The 14,704-nt window shown below is 54.5% G+C and overlaps 1 protein-coding gene across 6 annotated transcripts in view; it reads left to right on the forward strand.

The window, feature by feature from the left end:
- Nucleotides 1-14,704, forward strand: part of Evc (EvC ciliary complex subunit 1) — a 52,840-nt gene that overhangs the window by 13,863 nt on the left and 24,273 nt on the right. For 3 of the 6 annotated variants that reach the window (XM_046423540.1, XM_046423536.2, XM_046423537.1), the window contains exons 4-10: nucleotides 479-708; nucleotides 1,232-1,316; nucleotides 4,224-4,346; nucleotides 5,375-5,473; nucleotides 8,200-8,337; nucleotides 10,902-11,060; nucleotides 14,235-14,451. In XM_046423540.1, coding sequence (XP_046279496.1) covers nucleotides 479-708; nucleotides 1,232-1,316; nucleotides 4,224-4,346; nucleotides 5,375-5,473; nucleotides 8,200-8,337; nucleotides 10,902-11,060; nucleotides 14,235-14,451 — 1,051 coding nt within the window. The remainder of the gene's footprint in view (nucleotides 1-478; nucleotides 709-1,231; nucleotides 1,317-4,223; nucleotides 4,347-5,374; nucleotides 5,474-8,199; nucleotides 8,338-10,901; nucleotides 11,061-14,234; nucleotides 14,452-14,704) is intronic. The other 3 variants (XM_046423538.1, XM_046423539.2, XM_046423541.2) reach the window with 2 other exon arrangements.

The raw sequence follows: 14,704 nt of genomic DNA on the forward strand, positions 1-14,704 counted from the left end.
TGGACATTCGCTAAACTCTGCAGCTGCGCTGGGCACCAGGCTGTGGCCTGGGCAGTACTGGTCATGGGTGGAGTGGGCCTGTCGGAGGGCAGTGAGAGCCACCTCAAGGGCCTGGGGCTGGGACGGCTCCTGCCTCAGTGGGCTTTGTGGCCAGTACAGGTAGGGATCGGAGGCAGCGGAGGAGGGGAGGAGGGCAGGGAGGCCAAGTTGGCTGTTGGGTGTGGGGTGCAAGTGGTATTTAAGGACAGAATCAGGTTACAGCTGAGATGGGCCTCAGCACAGAGGGGACAAGTCCAGGGACAGAGAATGTGAGTGTGAGCCAGGTCCCAGGGCAGACGCTCTGTCGGGTCACCAGCACCCTGCAGCCTGCCCAGCCAGGCCTTCTGGTGAGGTGCCCTAGTCCATCAGGGAGAAGTTGCTAGAAAGACGGGGGATGCACCGCGGATGCTGACAGTGTCCCTGCCCTTCTGCCACCCAGCCCCTGGCTGATGGCTCCTCCAACCCGTCCCTGCACGAGCACCTGAAGCAGGCAGTCCTGCCGCACCAGCCCACCGAGGCCTCCCCGGCCAGCAGCCTGGGCAGCCTGAGCCAGGCCGAGAAGGACGGCGGCAGCTCCTCATCCAGCCTCCACTCGGCCAGCGACGACGGGTTCCTCGGCCGCAGCTTCCTGCGGGTGAGCAGCTTCCTGGAGGTGCTGGCCTGCGAGAGGTGAGGACAGGGAATGAGGCAGGGGACTCCAATCTCAGGTCACCAGTGGTCACACCATTGTCAGAAGAGGAGGGAGGGCCCAGAGAGGTTAAGGGACTCGGCCACAGATGCACAGAGCCCCAGCATGAGAGCTGGGACCCCAGATGGTCTGTCACCTCGTGATGTTGGCCAGCAGAAGGGTTGGAGTCAGGCCTGAGCCCTGGGGACAGATGACGGGGGGCCTCACTCAGTCACTGTTGTGCTCTGTGCATTGCACGGTGACAGCTGGCACTGATCAAGTGCCCCCGAGTACTGGGCAGAGAGTGCTCAGCAACCGGGTCCCTGCTGTTCCCGTCGGCCATGAGCAGCATCCAGTAGCTATCGAGTGCCTCCTCATGAGCCCGGAGTGTTGGGACCTCAGCCCAGGAGTGAGTGCAGGAGGCAGGTGCACGCAGCCCACTCGGAGCAGCAGGGCCGTGTTCTGGTCCTCACCGCTCTGGTCAGATGTGCTGACGTCTGTCCACCTTCTCTTCTGACTTCTCAGTGTGGACATCGACCTGTGTGTCTACAGCCTTCACCTAAAAGACCTGCGGAGCCTGGACACGGCGCTGAGGCAGGAGAAGCACATGGTATGTGGAGTTGTCCATTTTCCTCCCCTTATCTGCCTAGGGAGCGTGGACACCTTGAGGGACAGACTCAGGACAAGCGGAGCTGCCCTGGGGAGGGGGCCAGGGGTCAGCCTCCGAGCACAGCCTGGAAAGCAGCCGTGCCTGGCGGTGGCTGGGCCTCCCTTAACCAGAGCGTGTCTCCTGGTAGAGGCAGAGAAGGGGCGTTCCAAGTGTCTGTGGGGTGACAGTAGTGCTGAGAGTGAACACCTACTGTGCGCTAGGCCCGGGGTGTATTAAACAGGTGATTACACTTAAGCATCACTACAAACCAGAGAGGTGGGGCCATTAGCTTCCCCATTTCACAGGAAACTGAGGCACAGAAAGATGGACTCACTCAGTCATAAAGCTTCAGATGTGGCGCAGAGACAGGAAGTTCAGTGTCTCACAGGTGGTGCCATCTGGGCCATGAGTGAGACAGTGGAGCGGGCCGACTGGGACAGCAGGACTAGCTCTGCAGAGGCGCCAGGCTCTGGCTGAATCCCGCCTGGGGTTGGGCTACTGGGAGCCAGAGACGAGTCCCCTCAGCCCAGCACTGAGACCACAGGGGACAGAGGAGCAGTGGTTCTTCCCCGAGGCATATTCTCTGGGCTGTTGAATGAGGAGTGAGACCTCCATAGAGAGGCAGGGGGAGAAAGCGTCTGGGAAAGAGAGAGTGCAAGAGCAACAGAGCAGTGGACTCAGACACGCAGATGCACCCACAGGCCTCTTGTCTGTACGCTGGAGACGGCGAGGGTGCCCACCCAGAGTGCACCTGGAGGAAGTCTGGCTCTGTGCGAGCAGGTCTGGCCTCATAAGCAATGCCAGTGTCTGAAGCCTTAAATGACTCCAGAAATCGGGACATAGAGGTGTCCCTGCACCCCGCTGCCCTGCTCCACATAGGTCCCTGGGTGCAGAGGCACCTGTGGCTGCAGCCTGCTTTCCCTGGGCCTCACCCGCCCGCCTTGGGGGCTCTGTGCTCCTGGGGTGAGGGGGAGGCTCCTATTCTCAGAGCGCCTCCAGCCAGCCAGCCAAGTGGTCCTGGCCAGCCCCGCCCTCCAGGGCAGCCTACTGTCATGTGGGGCAGTTACTCACCACCAGGGAGGTGTGGCCTCTGCCCCCTGCAGGATGCAGTGGCAGACACCAGCAGCAGCCCCTGCTTTTGTGGAGCCCACTTTCTGGTGCAGTGGGGACAGCAGGAAACACATCCCACAAAGCACAGTGGCAGTCAGCACAGCACGGAGATGACAGGGTGCTGCCCAGGTGTGCAAGGGCCACCTGAGCAAGTGAGGGGTCAGGGAACGGGCAGGTGTCCCCGGGGAAGACACAAACAGGGCATCCAGGGAGTTCCTGGAGATGTGCCCTGCACCTAGTGGGTGCTGCATAGAGGAGTCTCTGACGCATGATTGACAGGCACACGGCCTCACTCAGTGGGACTCGCCCTCCTCCAGGGCAGTCTCTAGGGGCTCTGCAAGTGCAGGAAGCCATGCCACATCCTTTCTCCAGCAGAGATGGGCGGGGCTCAGGGTGATTCAGGCCAAGGGCAACCGATGCTGGGAGGTCCCTGCTGGCCCTCGCTAGGTGAGAATGGGCCTGGACACGGACAGGGAGGACATGGGGACACACTGCAGCTGTGACCTCTGAAAGCAGAATGGCAGAGATGAGGGCAGATTCTGGGAGGCGGGGTACTAGAATAAGGGGTGCACCAGGACCAGGGGGTTTTCTTCTGGTGCTGGGACCGTCTGTGTCTCGACTGTGGCAGTGCTGCCTGGGCCTTTACCTGTGGTAACGCTGCATAGAACCACCCCCAAACACACACACGCATGCACACACACACACGCATGCACACACACGCGCACTCACACACACACATATGGATGTACGTGGCTGGGGTGAAAACGGCTCTAGTTTGGTGTTGACATATTGAGCCCAGGGCAATCTCCTCTTGACAGTGTGCCCCAGTGATCTGCGATGCCGTCCTGGGCATGAGCTCCTAGGCCTGTTTGTTTTTTGCACCTTCTCTTGAGTCTATCATTATTTCAAAATGGGAAGTTTTAAAATGGCCATCTTAAAAGCGACAGGAACAGGGTACGTGTTACTGATTACACTTGGGGTCAAAAAGATGCATTTGAGGCTAACATCTTGGGGAGAGAAGGTCACCTTGCACACCGTGGCTTTCAGTGTGTGAAAGCCAGGACACGTGTCTTGGTGCTTGTTACACGGGGAAATGGAATGAAGGGTGTGGGAGGAGATCCGGGCTCGACCCTCAGCAGGAGGATCCCTGTGGCCATGCAACAGGGGGCACCTTGTCCCGCTTCCCAGCCCTAGGATCCTGTGTGTGACATGTCAAGACGTGCCCACCTGCCTGTTGCCCTGGCAACCAGGTGGTGACGTGTACTATGTGAGCCTGTCAGCTGAGAGTGTCTGGAACCGAACCCACTCAGAGACTGGCCCAGAGCTGCCTACTCCTCTAGCGACCTCACACTGAGGCTGCAGCTGGAATAGGGTGCTTTCTTCTTCCAGGGGCTCAACATCCACAATTCAACCAGCCACCGATGGAGATTAATCAGAGAAAAAGGAACTGTGTCTATACCAGACATGTTGGTATTGCTCAACACCACAGTACAAAAACTGTTGGCACAGCATTTGTGCTGTACTGGGTACTGCAAGTAATCTAGAGAGATCTAAAGTCTGTGGTAAGCTATGCATTTGTTAGTTGCAAATACAACTTACCAAGGGTTGGCTAGTTGCAAAAGAGATGATATAATTATACAATTATGCCCAACAAAACCAAAAGATATTTGCTGTTGGGCTTTTATAGAAAAAAAGTTGCTAACCCTGCATCAAAAAATGCTTTATAAGATGAACATATCCATGTGACCTTTAACACAGACGCAAAAACAGTTCAATGAAGGAATGAGAAACTTTGGGATACACGGTGCTGGAACAATTGGACAACAACTTCAACCTCACATTTTATACACACATGAACTCAAGTGGATCCTGCATTTAAAGGTAAATGTATAAGGCTTTCAGACAAAAACAAAAGAGAAAATCTCCAGAGTCTCCAACACCACAAAGAGTTCTTACACCAGACACTAAAAGCTTGATATCATTAAGACTAAAGACTGTGGCTCTGCAAGAGACCTTAAGATGAAAACCCGAACTACAGAGCGAGGGGAAAGCTTCCAAGCCACGATCCCACTCCAGGACCAGTGCCTGGAACATGAGGAACCCCGGGGGCCTCCTGGGAAATGAGCATCTAATCAGGACTTCACCAAGAAGGAGCTGGAGATGGCAAGGACACAGAAAAAGACGCTCAGCACGATGAAGCCATCAGGGAAAAGAAAGTAAAACCACAGTGAATGTCGCTCCACACCTGTCAGAATGACTGGACACAACACAGCCACAACCCAAATGCTGCAAGGCCGTGCGGGGACTGGGCTGCTGGGTGGTACTGACGGCCACTCTGGAGGGCCCTGTGGTGGGCTCCAGTTACTGCCTTCTGAGCATTCGTCCCAGATGAGCTCACGTTTACCCCCAAACCTGTACATGCGTTCAAAACCCCAACTGGAAACCACCCCGAGGTTCACAAGGGGCGGATGGCCAAGCGTGGGGTGGACGGAGCAGCTCTGGGCTGTGGTGGGGGTCCCTGCTCCGAGGAGGACTCTTTTGGGTTTAAGGGACATCTCTCCTTTGAGCAGGAGGCTGGAGGGATACTTTGTCCACCCTGGTTCTGGGAGACTGTGTTCTAATCCTCCCCGTGAGGAAGCGGCCTCCCTTTGCCATTTCTATTTCCCTGACACCTGTGAAGTGGGGACGGTGCAGAAAGTGGACACCTAATAAACACTCGATGAATAAATGAAGGTGAACATCATTCAGAAAGAAGAAGGCCATCGTCATGAGGTGTCACCTGAGGTCTTTTCCTGCAGCCAAAAGCACATGGAGGAGGGGGAGGGAGGGAGGAGAGCGGAAGAAGAGACAGACGGGAGGGAGGCCTGTGTTTAACCCTGTCTCCTGTTGTCCTTCCTTTTTGCCAATAGATGTTTATTCAGATTTTTAAAATGTGCCTCCTGGACCTTCTTCCTAAGAAAAAGTCTGATGACGAATTATATCAGAAGATTCTCTCAAAACAAGAACAGGTATGTCTTGAACCTGTATTTCAGATAGCTTAAAAAATAGTTGATTACTATATAAAAATATAATATTACAATAAATTATTTTTTGCTTTCATGTATAAAAATGATCTATTAAAATATACATGTCTCCACGTCTTCATAATAATATCTAAAAGTACGTGTACAAGCTCAAAAAGAACAATGCGTGTTATTAAAATTCAGGAGAACATTCAGAGCAGACAGAAGAAGAATGTTGGTCATATTAACTACTCAGGCACAATCACTGTTAATGTTGTTTTCTTGCATGAGTTTCAATATAAAGAAGTAATTTTTGAATTTATATTGTTTCATCCCACGTACAAAACTGTCTTTTCCTGCAAAAAAAGAAGTCATGTGTTTATTGGTTATAGCTGTTTATTCTGCTTTGTATTCTGCTCTTCTTGGTCTTTTTTCCATCTGAGAAAACTTACATTTATTTCATGTGCAACAAAAAGAGTCAGGGCTTGGAGTCAGGCTGGGTGAAGTCGGAACCCTGGCTCCACCTTTTACCGGTTTTCAAAATCCTAGTAATAGTGATGTGTGAGCGCTGCCATCACCTGTCATTACCACCCCGATGTCACCGCCATCTTCATCACCATGGTCATCACTGCCAGCGTTTTCTTTTTATCACCACCACCAACACCATCACTCCACCGTCATGACGTCATTGCTGTCACCACCGCCACCATCATGTGCATCAACAGCAGCATCACCATCCTCCTCCTCACTACCTCATGGCCACTCTTCACCATCATCACTGGGTGGTCATCAGCACTGTCATGTACTGTCACCACCACCATCTCTTCATCAACGTCACCAAGATCACCCTGCTACCTCCACTACTGTCCTCTCTGTCCCAGTGACCAGATGTTACATCATCTTCATCGCCATCCCCGCCCCCCCATGGCCACTCCACTACCACCCTCTCCATTACTACCACTGCCACTGCCACTGTACTCTGTGTCATTGTCACAGTCGGCCTGGCTACCCCACCACCATCTTCCTCATCCTCATCACTGCTCCCTGTATCTTCATCGTCATATCGTTGTTGTCATTGTCACCATCATCATCATCCCTGGTCCCACCATGATATTGGGGGCTTGGAGAGACTGTCTCCTCATCACTCTTCGGATTCTACAGGAAGACTTCCTCCCTTGGTCCTGGGGTGAGGAGTGGCTCATCTTCCTCACTGTCTGCACCTTCACCGCCATCCTCACCCTCAGTACCACCCCGAGCACCGTCAGCAGGCAGTGCTAGACCTACATTATGCACCTTTCGTGACAGTCCCACGAGTGACTATTATTATCTTTGTTTTATAGCTGAGGAAACTGAGGCTTGGTGTGCTTAAGTGGCTTTCCAGTGGTAAAAACAATGATAATGGCAATATTTGTAATCATGTACGTAGGAATAAAGTAAGACACGCTGTCATGGAAAGAATGAGAGGTTTGGAGTCGCAGATCTCAGCTCAGATCACCCTCTCTTGCTCACTCAGCCGTAACCCTGGGAAGCATCTTAGTTATCGCAGTGGCTACTGTTTACTGAGACAGTCTGGCCAGGTGCCTGAAGGTGTAATTCAATTTAATACTCACAGCAGAGTTGAAACCTCTCGAGGAGGACAAGAAGTACTTAGAAATGTCAGTCGCCCTTTGGAGAGAAGCAGCATGACATATGAAGGTGGAAGGGGGGACAAGCCTAGCACTGCCACTTCCTGCCCAGGAGTCTTAGGACAGAATGTCTGACTTCCATTTATCATGGTCCTCATCAGGAGGAAAGCTGTCATTTCCCTCTGTGGAGACGCTGTGAGGATGAGAAGTCACATGTGGCCGCAGCGGGCCCAACCATAGCGTTCTGGCTCAGTGAGCTTTCCTGGTGAAGCTGGGCCCCCCCAGTGTTGGTCACATGGCAGTTAACACAGCTCTGCAGAAAAGAGACCCCTCCCTCGCTCCACGGTGGGGTTTGAAGGAACCATGATACAGGGGACTCCCGCGTTTCTTCCCAAGTTCCGGACCCATTCAGACAGAGCCAGACATTTACAGAAACGTGGCTTTGCTACTGATGGAGGGCAAAGTGGAGGATGGGACTTGAGAGACGTCACAACCTCCGGTGGCTTCTTGCCACTGAACCCCAGAATCAGCCCCGTCACCTACCTCGTCACCAGCAAAGCTGACCACTCTGGCTTCCCCACATGCAGGCAGGGCCTTTGCTGCCCGGCTCGCTCCGTGCTGAGACCGCAGCAGAGCAATGGCCTCCCCGGTGGTCCGTCCCACAGAGACAGCCTGGTCTGGCCAAGCCAGGCGCTCACTTCCGGCTCTCCAGCCCCAAGGAAGACGCAGCAGTGTTGCCCTGAGGGGTCGCTGTGATCCTTCCCCACGGAAACCAGAGGAGTGGAGAGAAACATTCCCTCCTACCTCTGACGCCGTGATCTTTTCTAGGACTTTGTAATGACTGAAAAAATAGGATTTCATTGCTTTTAAAGGATGGCTGGTTATTTTTGAGCGCAGAAGATAGAAGAATCCTTGATTCTCAGTGTTCTGTGTTTAATGAGGAAAATAGATTTTTATCATCAAAACTGAAGTAGGGCAGTGCCCTGAGCATTTAATTGCCGGTGAGAAATGGCTCTTGATAACGTGGTGAAGAATAAAGCACCTGTGTTTCTAGAATTTAAGATACGGTTGATTTTGTCTTTATTTGCTTCCTTCCTATTCCTTCAGGATTTGGAGGAATTGGAAAAGGCACTTCAGGTCCAACTGTCGAGCACAGAAACTCTGGGCACCAGTGACTCTGGGTACGTCACCCTGGCAGACGTGGAGAAGAAGGAGAGGGAGCACAGCGACCAGCTCCTAGATGACGTGCGTGTGGTGACCCGCGCCCTTATGGAAACCCTGGTCTCTGGGATGGTGGCGCCGGCTGGTTAGAGAGGGTGCTGGGAGCAGGTCTCATCCTTGAATTCCCCTGGGTGCTCTGCCCTGGAGGCAGCGATTCGGTTCTCAGGTTCAGACACAGAGAAGGGGTGATTGGGGAGCACAGATTTACAGAGGAGGGATTTTGGTTTATATTCTAGACTGACCTTTTTACCATTCAAGGCAAGGATTGCTCTGGCCCTCAATGTCACAACTGTCCAGGGGTAGAGCAGAGGCCAGCTGCCGACTTCTCAACCCCCAGGCCGGCCTCAGGAAGCATGTCTCCAATTCCAGAGGGGATGGCTGCCTGAAATCAGTCTTTTTTTCTTTCTCTCTCTTTTTTTTTTTTTTGTGTGTGTGGGGGGGGGCGGTTTCACCTCCCCCTACCACATATCATATATCAAACGACCTTTCCCTGGCTCTTGATTTTGGCCAGTCACTTTGCTGGACACTGGGGACTCAAAACTCACTTCGATGTGGCTCTGCACAAGAGGTGTGTCGGGGAGACCCACGGTGAGCAGAGGAGAACTTTGTTTCCCAGAGCTGTGACAGGTGCACCGGAAAGACCGAGACACCACAGGGCTGGGAGTCCTTTCACTCCAGGGCTTGGGGTGTATCTCTAGAGGAAGGGACCGAGAGGCCAGCTGGGAACAGTGTAGATGCTGGCCAGCGGGCGTGCAGAGGGGGAGCCAGAAGGAGCTGAGAGCCGGGAGAGCAGGAACAAGCCACAGAGGTCTGGCTGGGGGTTTTTCACACACTAGGGCGGTGGGAGTCACGCAGTGGGAAGCAGGGGTGGCTTCGTCCTCCTCCTGTGTTCAAAGGACCACAGGGTCTGTGCAGAGGATCACGAAGAGCTGTTGGGCAAACCCAGCAGGACCTTCATGGGGCAAGTGCAGTCAGGACAGAGGTAAGCAAAGGTCCGAGAGCTGCTAGGTGATGTATTGTGGGCTGGTGGGTGGGAGGAAGAGGGTGTCCAGCTCAGCTCTGCAGAAGTAAGGGTCCCAGAGCAGCCAGCTGGGAGGGAGATGGTAAGCCCCGCTGCGACGTCTCCTGTGGGAGAGGCCAGCAGAGAGGGGCTTTGAAGGCCCATGTAAGAAGATGAACGTCCCTGGAGCTGTGGAGAGGCGCTCAGCCAGGTACTCAGCCGGGATTCCTGTGTTGGTGACTCCCCAGCACTGAGTAGAACATCGTGGAGAGAGTTCATAGTTTTCATAATATTCTTGAAAGTATGGGTGGTGGCACCAGCACTGGGTGCTGCCAGTACTTAAGGTGGAAAGAGAAGGACCAGGAGAGGCAGGGGAGGGGTGTGTGGTCCTGGGAAGACTGCAGCAAGTCTCATCACGGATGTGCAAACCACGAGGGTTTGGGGAGAAGCCAGTGGACGGCCTGGCCCCAAAGGGGTGGAGGGAAGAGGCCCAGCGGAGGGCATGGGCCCTGCCTGGGCATGCGGGGGCGTGGGGGAGGGTCTGCGTTCTCCCACATGAGCTGGGAGGAGTGTCATCTGAGAGGTGAGGGGTGAGAGCAGCGAGAATGTGAGAGTGTTGGGGAGGTTGAGGTCCCTGCTGGGGGTGCATAGGAGGTGACCAGTGGCAGATGACAGGTTTCCTAGCTGCGGCAAGGCCCCTACGGTGGCAGGCTGCTTCACCAGGTGCCGGCTCTCTCCTGGCAAGGCCAGGCTGACTCAGAGCTCAGGGTCCACAGGGCTTGGCCCCTCCAGCAGGAAGTGACACATAGGCGTCTGAGAGGCCCAGCCAAGATGGAGAAAATCCACGCAGTGGGCTTAAAGGACCTGAACCAAATCCTGGCTCTGACTCTCCCGAGCTCCAGGACCAGAGCCCCTTCCTCCCAGGGCATGTTATCCAGAAGCAAGCCTGTGAGGCGGGCAGCCTGGCCCACGCCCGAGTGCCACGCAGCACAGCTGGGATCATCGATCTCAAAGCTCAGAGGGGCTCCCATGTTGCAGATTAAAGCCCCCAAGTTTCTAAGCCATGTGTGTGTTGGTTTACACCCTGCTCCTGATAAGATGGAAGGGAGAGAGAATTTACAAGCAAAATATTGTCACAATCAGCATCATCTCTGCAAATTGTTCTTTCATACTTTAAGGATAATAACTAATATTTAAATGGCCATTCGTGTGTTTATCTCCAACCGTGTTTAATTCCTTTTAAAGACCGTGAAGCTCCCAGGAGCACATTGTTGCATTTCCTGTGTCCCCAGCTCGTAGTCACAACCAGTTGAAGAGCCCTTAAGTGGGGTGAGCTCATTGCTTTCCTTCCTGATAGGCAGCTCACTGGTGTGCTCTGAAAAGCCACCTCAGAACTGACTGGCACCTGCCACAGGCCGGGGAGGACCCTCGGTAGAGTGCGGTCATTCCAGGAGAGACTCACTGGCGTTGCGGAGTGGCCCAGTCTCCGCCTGCGAGGAGGAATGAATTGCAGTTCCCAAGCCCGAGCTGTGGAGCCCTCTTAAATAAGTTCTCCCCCCGTCACTTGCTTCTCATGCTCATTTCACAGATGGAAGCTTTCTGGAAACAGATGGAAAACATCCAGCACTTTCTTGTGGACCAATTTAAATGTTCCAGCTCCAAAGTGCGGCAGCTCATGGCTACGCTGACAGAGACAATGATTGCAGCCGAAGGGCTCTTGTGCACGTCTCAGGACCTGCAGGCTCTGGTAACGTGGGGCCGGGCACTAGGACATTCAAGCTGGAGGTGGGGAATCCTGTGGCCCAAACACCTTAGGGAGCATTATGTTGAACACCTTCATATTATAGGTGGGGATGTAGCATCCCCAGTGAATCCATCCACCCACCTATCCATCTACCCACACCTTTATCCACCTACCCATCCATCTACTTAGCCATCCACCCACTCATCCATCTACTCACCCATCCACCCGTCCACCTACTCATTCATCTACTCATCCATCCACACATACACCCATCTATCCACCCATATATTCACCCACCCGTTCACCCATCCATTCATTCCTTCATCCATCATCCATCCATTTACCTACCCATCCACTCACCCATCCATTCATCCTCCATTAGTAGAGTAATAGAAGCTCAGAGAGGTTAAGTTTTGTGTTTAAAATCATACAGGTCCCGGTGGCTGAGCCTGGGTTCACAGGTGGACCCGTAGATTCCTCTAAGCCAGTGGTTTGCATCCTTGGCTACACATCAGAGTCACTGGGGAGTTTTAAACCCCAAGATGCCAGTGGCTCCACTCCAGACCTGAATCCGTGGGGGTGAGGCCCAGGCACAGGCATCTTTTAAAGTCTCCCAGTGACACATGGGCAGTCAGCAGGAAAAGCTGACACTGTGTCCATACCAGTGGACATCACCCCTGCTGCTCCGCATCACCATCTGGGGGTTTTAAAACCTGATGCCAGGTTGCACCGCAGCCTGATTAAGCCTGACCTCAAGGTGGAGACCACCTGGGACCCAAGCATCAGGACTATTGCAGTATCTCCAGGCAATTTCAACATGTAGCCAGGTTTAAGAACCAACACTCAGGGCTATGGACACTCTCAAATCTGCACATTAATAAGGCTCCCAGGTGTGCGCTGTGGTTCATCACCATGTACATGTAAGGTCTTTGGGCCGAGGGGGCGGGTGCTGGGATTGGCCCAGGGCCTCCTATGTGCTAGGCAGGGGCTCTACCACTGAGCCACCCACCACCGTCTCCTTGTTTCCTTGGCACCCATAAAGATAGACAGAGCAGATATTCACAGCGAGCAGGAGCACAGCCAACTAAGTAGCTACGTGACGAACCTAGGGTCCTGCCCCAATGACATGGTGGAGTCCCAAGCTTCCCAGTTTGCCACTCATCAGCAGGTGAAGCTGATATGAGCAGATCATCATAACGATGAATGGAAAGGGTTACAGGCTATGACTGTGCAGAAGAGGGACACGTCAACTCTGTCCCTGGCATCCTGTGTACCAAGAGGAAATATGTAGCCGGGCTCTCAGAACTCATTCTTGATGAATTCTGGGAGAATCCAAGTTCTCAGGCTGGTGCCTGAGTGGCTCTGCCCAGGCATTTGGACCTGGAATGTGTCACATAGCATCACTCAAAACTGGAAGAGCCCTTAAAGTGGACCCAGAAGTTATCAGGTTCAGTCTCTTGAGACAGACAAGCGGGGGGAAAAACTCACCAAGAGATGGCGATGGCTGTGGATAATTATAGAAATGGTGGTTGTTCGTGGAGGATGAACTTCTCTGGCTCTTATTCCAAATGCCTGGCATGTTTTATTTAATGCTGTTAGTGGTCAGGTTGGGAGGCTGTGCCCAGGTCAGCAGCTCTGAGGGACGAGCCAAGTTCCAGCGGCGTGGACTTTGACGGCTCTACTACAGCTACTATTGGGGACAGGGGTGGCCCCCGTGCTCCTGCGCACTGGTCTCCATTCTCCTCTCTCCTTGAATCTAAACCCAGAGGTGGTGTTGACCTGCTGAGCCCTGCTCTGGAGAGTGCAGGTCTCTCTGCATCTTCCCCCTCTGCCAGAGGCCAGCCTCAGCGCTAGCAACCCTGCTTCCTCTGGAGAGCCACTTGTCCTCGCGCGCCCCCTAGGGGTCCTGGCTGCTGAGTGTTCACAGCAAGTGTGGGCCTGAGGGAGGAGGGTTCACAGCAACTGTGGGCCTGGGAATGAACCGCGGGTTCCCTGGATAGCTGGGGGGTCTCTCTCCTTCCCCCTCCCACACCTGGTTAGATCAGAAACCAGCAGGACCACGCAGTGGGGGCACCGTGACTTAGGCATGACCCTACCTTCAAGATCTCAGTCCAGCCAGGGACTGCCCTTCTAGCTCAAAGACCTGAGTGGACGGTGCAGGGAAAGTGAGGAGAGGACCGGTCAGGCAGGGAGCAGGAGGAGGCAGTGAGAGTGTCCCGGGACATCACTTGCATGAGCAAAGCCCTGAGGAAGCTGAAGGCGGGCACCTATAGCCAGGAGCAGGGAAGAGTGCAGAACAAGTCCCCAGAGGCCTGTGTGCTGTGTCTAGGAGATCGGGGGGGTTGGGGGCTCAGGGGTGACAGCCGTGTCAGCATCTCTGAAAGACCCCCCTGTTAGTGATGCCTGGGCAGAGCAGAGGCAGAGGTGGGAGATGGGGAGAGGAGACCAGAAGTGGCCTGCAGTGCCAGGCCAGTGGTGTCCCAGCCTGAGCTGGGTGGGACAGTGGGCAGGAGGGAGGGAAATGCAGATCTGGGCTGAGTGGTGTCGTGGTCCCCCGTGTGTTCTGTGCCCCTGCACCTGACCAGCTCTGTTTTCGGAGACCTCAGGACCCACGTTCACCTCTAGTCAGCCTTTCCCACCGTCCTCTTCAGGAGTCCGGTCCTGCTAATGGATACTGTGGGAGGCCAGGCGGGAGCCTGCCGTGAACTCAGGGAGCGGGGCCACTCTTAAAGCTAGCCTTGCCATTTAGAATCCCCGAAACCCCAGGACTCAGTTTCGAGGCTCCAAAACCAAGATGTCTGTAGCTTGGATTCTTGTTTTGTTTTTTGTTTTTCCCCCCAGGGCTGTGGAGGCTATGGGGCCACGTGCACTGGGGGCAGGGTGACCATAAGGAACATGGGTTTTCCTCCCCTGTGTGTGTATGTTGGTCTCCTGCCCACGAGGGCAGCCCTCTAGAGAGCGCTCGCCAGGTGCTAAGTGCACAGTCACCCGTGGGTGCCTCCGTGCCCCCTGCAGAGGCGTTTCCACCCCTACCTGGGCATCGGGCACAGGAGGCTCCGAGAGAGTTCAAGGCCGGTGCTCTGGTGGTAGGATTGGAGCCCTAGCCTCCTCCAAAGCTGGACAGAGACTCATGGCGGAGCACTGAGGCCTTGGCTGTTGCATGGGATTCCCCCGCAGGACGCCCTGGAGAGAGCCATGGGGCGGGCGCACATGGCAAAAGTGATCGAGTTCCTGAGGATGCAGATCCAGGAGGAGACCAAGTGCCGACTGGCCGCCATCTCCCGCGGCCTGGAGCTGCTGCGTGTCCAGGGCAAGCTGTCCGGGCGGCAGAAGGAGGAGCTGCTGACCCAGCAACACAAGGCCTTCTGGGAGGAGGCAGAGAGCTTCAGCAGGGGTGAGAGGGTAGCCAGGCCCCGGGGGCCAGGGTGACACTGACGTAGAGCTGTGGCCATGTGGCCCGTCATACCAAGCGCAGGCTGCCTTCCCGTCCCGCCCGGGGCTTGGCTTCCCTCTCTGGAGAGCAGTTAACAAGGCTCCTCCTGAGGTCAGGGTCACCTTCCCCATCTAATTCAGGAGGCAAAGGAGAGGGGAGGGCCTCGACCAGAAATGGATGTTGAAGTGCCCAGAAGCCAGCTATGCGTCTGCTG

This window comes from Marmota monax, unplaced genomic scaffold (genome assembly GCF_021218885.2).
Source record: "Marmota monax isolate L192 unplaced genomic scaffold, Marmota_monax_Labrador192_F-V1.1 WCK01_AAM20220418_F8-fsc00009, whole genome shotgun sequence".
In the NCBI taxonomy this organism is placed as follows: domain Eukaryota; kingdom Metazoa; phylum Chordata; class Mammalia; order Rodentia; family Sciuridae; genus Marmota; species Marmota monax.